Consider the following 11651-nt stretch of genomic DNA (forward strand, 5'->3'; position numbering starts at 1 on the left):
GAATTCATTGTTTACAAAAAGAAAATTGAATTTATTGTTACTCGTCCACACTATGTGGACACATAGGCAAGTTGATCGAAGTAGATATAGGCATTGATTCTTTTTATTTATGTTTAGGTTAATGTACTAGGCATATTAATTAACAACCACATATGACATCGTTGTGGCTTGTGGGGATACATTTAATTTATTTATTTGATACAGAAACCGAAAATTGAAAGCATATATAGATTGTAGAATTGATTTAAACGGTATCATTGTACTCTTACTTATTTACATTCAATAATACATGTTCTTTTAGTACATTTTTGTCATATCATATATGTCGTATAACGAGGGAGTATAAAGGTCAAATAAACTCCGCCAAAATTAGGAATTGTATCTTTGGTTTTGTTTTATATGAACACATATGATGAAATATGAATAGTAGTTAAATGAAAAATTCAAGGGGTAAATGGGGATAATAATAGTTTTTGTGGGCCTGTTTTTTTGGAAAGAGATATAAGAGACAGAGTATCTCTCTGTAAAGTGGGCCGTGGGCTTTGGTAATTATTGACATACAAACACAAACGCATACATACATATATAAAACATGTGTATATATAGAAAAATTATTATGTATGTCTAATATCAAGCCAAAGACATATCACATCTCTATGAAATCAAGCTTGTATATATCACAAAAATGCTAAAAATAATAATCAATAATCTATATAAATATAGGGAGAAAGAGAGATAGTGGGACGTAGAGAGAGAAGAGCAGTAGTTTCCACTTGAGGAAAGCAACATGTTCAACGAAAGCCATTATTGGAATGTTTGTTATTGCATCATCCCACTCAAAAATATGTACAACGTGTCATGTAAAAAGCATTCTAGGAGCTTAGATTTTTAGATTTGATTGAAAGTTTTACTGATTTTCTTATTTTATTCTCACATTCATATCGCTCTACTCTATTTTCTTTAATTTTTAGTTACCTACGTCCAAATATTTTGTTATGTTTAATTACCTTTGAAACGTATATAGAATAACCAGAGCTGTCCTTGAGGTTTTGGGTCTCCACGCAAAAAACAAATTTTGGCTGATTTTTTCTTATAAAAAAAAACTCTCTTACTTCCTCTGTTTTTTAAAAATTGTCCTTTTAACTGTATTTGGACAAATTAAAAAAAGGTATACAATGACTATATTAACCTCATAAAAATGACAAGTAATTATTTACAAATAATTTGTGTTCAATAAAATGAGGGTAATTTGGGTAGTTATTGGCATAAATTACATTATTACCTTAAAACGACAACTAATTTAAAACAAAAAAAAACTCTAAAACGACAACTATTCGAAAACGGAGAGAGTATAAAATATGTAACTAGCATTAGCATTATGGTTCTAGAAGTAATAGATATATTTAAGACGGCTGCAAACACCAGCTTGAGTTGCTAACGAGATAGTTAAAGATATCAGTAGATTCAGTTATAGAAGCGCACAAAGATATCCATGTGGTAAATATTTGATGAGTTTTGGGACACACTGAAAATACAAAAACTGTTCAATGTTCCTCATTCATTCTTTAAAAAAGTAAATAGATAATTATATATATATAAATATTATATATTATATATTTACATTTATATTATATATATATATAAATGTAAAATCACAAAGTGGATAGTGACGTGGCAACCTCAAAACTGTGATTTTTAATTTTTGTTATCCCATATTTCTTCATGGACCAAACAATACAAGAAAATAAAATTATGCATGTTTCCCTTTCCGACACAAGTCCTTCTCCTTCATCTTCCTTTTTCACTTATTTATTTTCCCCTAAATTAAATTGATACTTTTTTGTGGAGATTTTTTCAGTTAGTATAGTTTTAATATTGATAAAAAATTATTATGGTGATGTAAAGGATGACGAATTTTGTCACAAGAAAAATATACGAATCTAACAATCCAAATCTTATTATATAAAACACCAAAATGTAATAATAGTTGGCTCCAGCATTCTAGTCAGAAACCAAACGTCATCTTGGGTCGGATCTCGTGTTCTTCACGCGCTGATATAAAGAGAGATGAGAAACACGCGAGCGTAAGAGCGCGTGATGATGAAAATACGAGGTATAGAGAGAAACGAAAGGTTATTGGTGGATAAAAGAGGGAAAAAGTGGACCCCACAGTTTGTCCGTACCAAAGGATTGATCTTTTCTGGTAACATTTTCCTTTTTCTCTCATAATTCCTTTTTCCTTTTTTCGATACCTCTCTTCTATCTATAATAATAATAACAAATCAACGTTTTTTGTTTTTGGTATTTACGCTTATGTCCTTGTAATCCTTTGATATTTTCAGATTAATCCCAAGGGTTTTTATATGGGCCACTCATTCTAATGTAATCTCTCTCCATTTCTTAATCGAACTTTTTTTTTTTTATGTTTTACTGGGCATTACTGATCAAGCCCGATTATACTAATACCCAAAGCGAACAATTAGTAATCTGGTTTGATGCATATTTCAGAAGATTAAACCAAACTAAAGAAAAGTTTTATTGAACCGAACCAAATGAAATAATTTGGTTGTAAATCATAAGAATTACTAAACCGGTAATCTGAAAAACTTTTTTTTTGTTTTGACTGAAAGTCCCCAACAAATTGAATGCCTAACCTAAAGCAAAGGAATGTATCATTTTGCACCAAATTAGATGGCAAGTAGCTTATGATATCTGAAAATTAGTTATATATGAATATTTGCAACAAAAAAAAAAAAACAATGACAATGTGATGAAAGCAACTTGTGCGTTAACAAGTGAGCTATTATTTCCACTATACTTTCGTTCTCTTGAGGGTTTTGGCCTTTTGGGTATAATTAATCTTCGTGTCACATGTTCACATGTTCTACATGTACAATTGTATTTTCTTGAAGAAAAAAACATTGTACAGACATCACTTTTAAATATTTTGTGTGTTCTTCTATCTATTATATAAAAACACATAAATATGTGTGTGTGGAGCTTTTAGCTTGATATTTGATTTTAATCATCAAATAACATCGTTAGCAGTTGTCAAAATCAGCAACTTTACTAAAATATACCAGAGCCTGTAAATGTGATCATATAGACAATAGACTGTTTCACATTAAATTGGCAAGTTTAGAAAATTGTCTGAGAGTGTATGGGAGTTATCATTCATTTAGCAAACAAAGAAATCTGGATCGTTAAATTCTACGGTTAAGAAACCATCTTTAGGTTAGACTTTTTATTTTGGTGAAGAAAATTAGTAGTCAAATAACCAAAGTAAGCAATTAATATAGTTTGATAAAGGAGTTTTAAAAGCGTTGGACTTAAATTATTTTGTTTCCCTTTATATATAGATCCAAGCCTTTGGTTGGAACAAGTCATTAAGAAAGAAGATAGTTTAAGATCAATTTAATTATATGATTTCACACAATGCAAAAGATTGGGCAAAGTATTGTAATAGGAATAGAGAACTTGCACCAATCCAGCCTAAAGCAATAAATACAAACTTGAACTAAGTTATACTTATTCCCATTTAGATTATGCTATAACTCTAAATATAGTGAGAACCCTATTACTTGCTTGTATTCATGGAATTGCTGTTTATGGAACTCCACTTTAAATAAACATATAAATAATCTATTTAGTATGCAGAACTTAATATCCCATCTACTTTAATTTGCCCGATCATGAAAAAACACCTATTTATTGTACATAAATATACATCATTAACAAATATAGATCTATGCGTGATCTATTTGTATTTGTATCTTATTACCTTTTATTCATATAGAAAAAGGAAAAAACAAACAAAAAGCTTTGTTCCAAGAGTTTAAAGTATATCAAAACTGGCAAAATTGTGGGGTTTTGAAGTAATCTATTAGATAATTCATTTTCTTGCAAAAAATACCTTTTATAGAATTGCTTACCGAACCAAGCCGTGGACTTCACTTTCTTAAAACATGAAATTACATAATAAAGGAATCTTTTGATTAATCAAAGAAGATGTTTGTATACATTGATAATAATGAAAGTGGAATTTTTTTTTAAAAATATATAAAAAATAAAGAAACTCCAATACGAGGAATTGTTTCGAATATAATCTTTTTTCCAAAGAAAGCAAGTGGTTAGAGAGAGAATAATATTATTATATTAAAAAAAAAACAGTGACAAGAGAAGAGAGAGAGAAAGGGCAGTGGAAGTAAATATAAAGGAAAGGATAAAAATGAAAGCTTTCGTAGAAGCAAACTCTGAAATTTTTATTTTATTTTCTTCTCTCTCTCTCTTTAGCTCTTATTACTATCTTTTTTTTTTCTTTCATTAATTTTTTTTTTTAATTTTCTACCAACCAAAAGCTTTTCTCTTTGGTTTCTCTTATTTAGCTTCTAACCTTGAGGAGAATCAAACCAGAGGATTGAAGTTTGAACCTTCAAAGATCAAAATCAAGAAAACAAAAAAAAAACAAGAAACAAAAAAAAAATGTGGGATCTAAACGACGCACCACACCAAACACTTAGAGAAGAAGAAGAATCTGAAGAGTTTTGTTATTCTTCACCAAGTAAACGGGTCGGATCTTTCTCTAATTCAAGTTCTTCTGCTGTTGTCATCGAAGATGGATCCGATGACGATGAACTTAACCGGGTCAGACCCAATAACCCACTTATCACCCATCAGTTCTTCCCTGAGATGGATTCTAACGGCGGTGGAGGAGATGGTGGTGTTGCTTCTGGCTTTCCTCGGGCTCACTGGTTTGGTGTCAAGTTTTGTCAGTCGGATCTAGCCACCGGATCATCGGCGGGTAAAGCTGCCACCGTGGCCGCTGCCGTGGTAGAGCCGGCGCAGCCGTTGAAAAAGAGTCGGCGTGGACCAAGATCAAGAAGTTCTCAGTATAGAGGCGTTACGTTTTACCGGCGTACCGGAAGATGGGAATCTCATATTTGGTAATTTATTTTTAGTAATAATCTCATATTTGGTAATTTCATTTTTAGTAATAAACTTCAAACTTGTAGATTTTAAATTAAGTTTTTTTTGTTGTTCTTCTGAAATTCAGGGACTGTGGGAAACAAGTTTACTTAGGTAATTTTATTTTCCTCATGATTTTTTTTTTTTTTTTTTGGTGTTGAAATTTTTTTTATCATAATTTTATTTATTTTTAATTTCTGAACAGGTGGATTTGACACTGCTCATGCAGCTGCTCGGTATTTTTCTTTCTTTGACTCTCTCTATAATGGTTTTTTTTTTATAAAAATAAATACCTGACGAAATACATACATATTTAAAAATTTATCAAAATTTTGTTTTATTTTATAGAGCATATGATAGAGCTGCTATTAAATTCCGTGGAGTAGAAGCGGATATCAATTTCAACATCGAAGATTATGATGATGACTTGAAACAGGTAAATAAATTCGTCAAAACGAAATTATAAACTACTATATAGCTAGGTTTATTAATGATTTTAAAGGATTAATATTGAAATTGAATGTTATAGATGACCAATTTAACGAAGGAAGAGTTCGTGCACGTACTTCGCCGACAAAGCACAGGCTTCCCTCGAGGAAGTTCTAAGTATAGAGGTGTTACTTTGCATAAGTGTGGTCGTTGGGAAGCTCGAATGGGTCAATTCTTAGGCAAAAAGTAAATTCTCTCATTTTATATTCATTCAAAAACTTCATTTTTAATTGTTTCTTGTTATTTTAACTTAATTTGAGTCTTGAATTTTAATAAATTAGGTATGTTTATTTGGGTTTGTTCGACACCGAGGTTGAAGCTGCTAGGTACTGTCTCTCTTTTTTTAAAAAAGTTCTATAACAACATTGTAATACGTTTAAATCGTATAATGTGTTTTTTCTTTACTAATTGATTTCTTTTACTTTTTCTTTTTATATATAACCACAGAGCTTACGATAAAGCTGCAATCAAATGTAATGGCAAAGACGCCGTGACTAACTTTGATCCTAGTATTTACGACGAGGAACTCAATGCCGGTAAAACTTTTTTAATCGACTTCTTTTATTTTATTTTGGGGGTCTAGTTACCTCTATTTTAAGCTAGAGCTTGGTTTAAAGATTTTGAATTTATGTAGAGTCATCAGGGAATCCTACTCCACAAGATCACAACCTCGATTTGAGTTTGGGAAATTCGGCTAATTCGAAGCATAAGAGTCAAGATATGCGGCTCAGGGTAGGGTTTAATTTTATATTATTAACAATAATTTCTACCTTAATGGAGTATATAGTTTTATTTTTGTTTTAAACATGTTTTTTTTGTTTTGTCTTCAGATGACCCAACAACAACAAGATTCTCTCCACTCTAATGAAGTTCTCGGATTAGGTCAAACCGGAATGCTTAACCAAGTGAGTAAAAAAAACACAAATACAAATACCATAATTTCATTTGAATATGTTTTAACTAAACGATTGCATTCTTTTATTTATTGTAAATTAGTTTTCGGGCAGCAGCAACATTGGTGGCGGAGGCGGATTCTCACTGTTTCCGGTGGCTGAGAACCACCGGTTTGATGATCGGGCCACGACGAACCAAGTGTTGACAAATGCTGCAGCATCATCAGGATTCTCTCCTCACCATCACAATCAGATTTTTAATTCTACTTCTTCTTCTCATCAAAATTGGCTGCAGACAAATGGCTTCCAACCTCATCTCATGAGACCTTCTTGAATTTTTATTATTATATATAAGAAAAACTAAATTCGGAAAAAATGAACCTTTAAATCTCCCATATTTTCTTGGTCATTCCATTAATCATCGGCTTATCTTTTGTTTATTGCCCTTAAAACCTCTTGTTAGAAAAATTAATGGAAATCTTTTTCCCTCCATCGGATATACTTATAATAATATTATATAATTGTTGGATATATATGGGAAATTGGATAAGTGTGTGATTTGAGATGTTCTGACTAAAAAGGTTGATAAGAGATTTGTCAATGAGTTGTCTTTTGTTGTTTCTCTTCAATACATTTATTAAGATTTTTAAAAACATTACTTCTTTATATGTTACCTGCACCTATCTACATATATGTTCAGTCCTAACTTGTTTTGTTATTCCTCTTTCATATCTATTCAATTAATGTTTTTCTTACCCTTAGTTCATTTAATATTTTCTTGAAAATTGCTCATCCAAAAAACATCCATGTGTGAAATATATTTAGACACACTGTAGTTTGTTATTCAGATATTGTTTTATTTTATTTTACATATAAATAAAATTTGGCATGTGGGTATACACATGGTTTCCCATTTGCTGCATGCATTGATTTGAATCGAATCCTAAAATACTTTTTAAGTTCAGTTTCTAACCAAATCCTATAAACTGTATACATTTTATTTTGTTCAGCAAAGCTTATAAATGCCATTTTACAACACTTTTTCATCAAAAATATAGTATGAGAGAATTTTAGTCAACCACTAAAAATTACGAATTTTCCTAGTTTATGCTATTTTAAAAGTTGTAGTATCAATCATCATGGAAAATAAAATAAATGATGTTTTGGGTTTTGTCCATTTTGTAGATATTTTACCGACAGAAGAAAAAAACAGTGATATTAGTGATATTTAATTTTTTACAGTATTAATGGTGAGACGAGAGAGAGAATCAGAAGTAGATTGGTACTGATGTTTCCCTAATGGAGTAAGAAATAATACTCACAGTTATTTTACGATCTCAACAAAAGTTAAAATGAATATCAACCGCAAGATCTCCGAATATAAAAAAATCGTTATGCCTACAAGCTATCAGACCGTTAGTTTAAAATATATATTCCTTCTATTTCGTTTTAATTATCGTTTAAAGTTTTCTCACACAAATTAAGAAAAATATTAAATTTTTTGTTTTATTCTTTATTAGTATATTTTATAAATTTTTTTATTGGTCAAAACATTAAAACAATAAAAATAATATTGAAATTTTTACTAAACATTTGCATTGAAAACCTAAAACGATAACTATTACGAAATAAAATTTAAGTCCTAAGACTACAACTAAAACGAAACGGAGAGATTATATATATATAGTATATATTATTCCCAAGAATAATTATGAAAAATAAAATCTTGGAAATAGAAAATTAGGTATATAGAGTAAAGAGGCAAATAAAAATTGAGGATTATTAGGGATGAGTGGTCATTTTCAAGTAATATGTCCTTTGAATCAGTTTCTCTCTCTATCTCTCACAGAAACCCAAAAGAAGTCAGACATTGTTATAATGGTGAGAGAGACTTCTCGGCTTCACTTCCTTTCTCCTCTTTTAATTCAAAAGTTAAGATTCTATTAAATCTTACATACACTTATTCATGAATCTTTTCCTAGATTTCACTTTTACTCTGTATTAATTTATTCCTCCTTAAATTTTTGGTTCGTCTATTTGGTACATCTTAGTATTATACTAATTCTTAGGTTTCACAAAAAGTGTCTTGTATACTTTTACACCTATATTAAAAAAACTATTAAAATTTTTATTATACTCCTTATTAATACACTAAATAAAATTATCTCTCTTATTAATACATTAAACAAATAAAGTTAAAATTCAATTTTTATTCAAAATTTTGCTTTGAAAATCCAAAACGACACTCTTTGTGAAATAAAAATAAAATCTTAAAACGACATTTTTTATGAAACAGAGAGAGTACTATATACATTTGAGTGTTTACTAATAGTCTAATACTAGGCAAAACTTAACTAATGTTACTTTGGATTTACAATGGGGTTATGATGATGATCGCTTTGGTATTGTTGTTATAAGTTGTAACTATATGGTATTAAAATATACTATTATCTTATCATAGCATAAAAAATTGGGACTATCTTTTTTTTTTTCCTCTGAATTTATTATTTATTGTAAATTATGAGAACTGTTATATAGACGATTCTACAACAGACAATTCCTTCCGACCCTTATTAGATCCACGATCTCTTTCACCTTCTTCACCTCCTTCATGCTCACCTCCTTCACCTCCTTCTTCATGGATGGCTATAATTATACATCGCTAGAGATTTTCTGCACATTTGCCTCCAATAATCTGCAAATTTATTAATAAATTGCAGTATCTGGGACTCGAACCCCAGACCTCTAGGTGTAGAAGCATTAATGAACCATTAGTCAACCAATAGACCAAGAGGCTTTCACAAATTGGGACTATCATAAACATTTTGTTTTATCTCAAGGATTGATCTATATATATAGATTCAGGATTTTCTTACTATCAAAGAACATGTAAATGGAAAACTATGACAATACACTTTTCCATTACAATGACATTATGGCGATTTACCTAATCGAATGATACAAAATGGGATGGAGTTGTGTGAATTAATAACAACTGCCTTTTTTTTTGGAAATAAATTAAGTGGAGCGACTTGAATTCCAAAAAAAAAAAAAAAAAAAACAGTTTGATCCTTGGATCCTTGCAATTATCTATTTTTAAACGAGTGATAAACGATGCAATTTATTGAAACGTCCGCTCGTTGATTGTCATTTAGTATTTCACAGTATATCATAGCAGTACCTTATGGCATAAACATTAATCAAACAAAACTACATTTTCTTTATGAATCTACCAGTCAAATTAAAATCAACAAATTAAAAATTTTATAATTTTGGAGCTATATAGCACCTTGCATTATTCATGAACTATAGTTGGCTCCTACATGACTACCTACTATTATGCCTTTTTATAATAATCCTGTCTTCCATTGGTTATGTAACAAACTATCAAAATAGTATAGAATATACAATATATTTGTGAAATACTAGAATGAATCCACAAATTATTTTATGGCGGTTGAATACCACGACGAGTTACTTATATACTATTAAATTCTTTCTTTCCAATGGAATTTGTAGTTCACGTGGATCACGTCGTAACAACATTTTCCATCAAACGGTAACTTATTTGATAAACAGCACATAATCTCATCCTTAAATCATTTATCTTAAAACCAATTATCATTCTAAGAATCAATCAAAACTTATCTACATTACAAGTAACAAAAACCTTTCAAGTATTTCAAGAGACAAAAAAACAAACAAGTCACGTGTACAAACACACATATATATACTAGGATATATACGTATTTGTACATGTAATTATTTGAGAATGTCAAAAAAAAAATTATTTGAGAATGTCAAGAAAATAAAATTGTCTAGGGTTTGAAGGCAAGTGGAGATTAGTGTACGAGGAAGCGGTACGATGGACCAATGAATGCTTCATGGGGAAATTCGAAACTTTATAATTAGTTTAGTCAAATAATAGTTTTAATCATACGATAAGGAATCATGAGTTACTGTCTGCAGAAATTTTTAAAACTAATATAAGTTCTTAAGTACGAATTTTATGGAATATTAAATTTAAGATGAACCTAATTTCGTCACTGAAGTCGTCACTACATTAATATGTTAATAGCATGAGGGCTAGTATTTTAATTTAATTCATTTCTATAAGTGGCAAGATTTGTTGTCTCACGAGGATAATCGTATAACCCAACTTGCTAGTACAACTTCGTGATTGTTCTTAGTGCTTCAATATTTAATTTCAATCGAAAAGTTTAAGATACCAATTAATAAAATAATGTATAAAATTAAATAATTAGTGGATATGCTTTTTTGCTTATGGAGTCTCCTAGAAAACAAACAACTTGCAAGCAATACCTAGCTAGAATCTCAAACTGATATTTTCATTTTTATAATCCAAATTCACTTTAAAAACTATGATCTGTTTATTCATTGGATGGAAATTAATTTCCTATTCAAATATTATAAAATAAATCCCAAAAGAATAAAACTTCATGCATGTGGTTGTGAATACGGTTATATGCATTTTTTTTTTTTTTATAGTTTCACAATATAATGTGATATTGGATTAGGTATGTCATTACTATTGAAATATTGATATTTGATGATATTTTTATGTATAAATGGTAAATTCAATAGATAACTCGTTTAAATTGTGTGTGTTCAAGCAATTTCTGTTTTTATTTTTCAGGATTATACGACATAAAATCGAGACTGTAATTAATTGACTTTGTATATTTAAATTTTGGTGAATTTTATTTTCTTCACGTTCATATATATTCAGAGTTTGTTAAAAAAATAAGTTTCGATGTTAGTTTTTTTGGTTTGATTTTAGTGAAAATGTGAAAAACTTAAGCTAAAACTGTTTTGATCAAATATCAACGTCGTCAATATTTTGGAAAACATTGCAATAATGATGAATTTTCAACTCTCTTTTTCTTTTGCGTTTTAGTTTAAAAAACTATTGACCCCCTTTTTTCGTCGACACACTTTTAGACTCTTACCTTAAAAAGACAAATTAAAATATATATCCACTATGCCGTGTATGCAAAGGAAAATAATCAAATATATCCACTTGGTACCGAATCATAATGAAGATATTATGAGAAAAACGAATATTAAAATTGGGATCATTACTCGGAATACGTCCAGTAAGAGTTTTTTTTTTTTTTTTTTTTTTTTTTGCAGAACTGGTTTTAATCATCAATGCCCACGTCCAGTAAGTTTATAGTAATAGTATTAGAAATGATTCAACCACATATATAATCGTGAAATTAAAAATTAGAATGGTCCCAAAAGAGGACAGGTGTCTCTCATGCTTTGTCGAGAAAAACTCTA

The 11651-nt window shown here is 29.7% G+C and overlaps 1 protein-coding gene across 1 annotated transcript; it reads left to right on the forward strand.

The window, feature by feature from the left end:
• The first annotated feature begins 4286 nt into the window (after window positions 1-4286).
• On the forward strand, window positions 4287-6839 carry LOC9305072 (floral homeotic protein APETALA 2). Its single transcript, XM_021019312.1, has 10 exons — window positions 4287-4943; window positions 5054-5079; window positions 5171-5201; window positions 5314-5401; window positions 5495-5640; window positions 5736-5780; window positions 5902-5990; window positions 6089-6186; window positions 6285-6359; window positions 6451-6839. Exons 1-10 carry the CDS (start codon window positions 4483-4485, stop codon window positions 6679-6681), a joined length of 1290 nt encoding a protein of 429 aa, XP_020874971.1. The 5' UTR covers window positions 4287-4482; the 3' UTR covers window positions 6682-6839.
• Window positions 6840-11651: the final 4812 nt, after the last annotated feature.

The sequence above is a fragment of the Arabidopsis lyrata genome (assembly GCF_000004255.2).
Source record: "Arabidopsis lyrata subsp. lyrata unplaced genomic scaffold ARALYscaffold_7, whole genome shotgun sequence".
NCBI lineage: Eukaryota > Viridiplantae > Streptophyta > Magnoliopsida > Brassicales > Brassicaceae > Arabidopsis > Arabidopsis lyrata.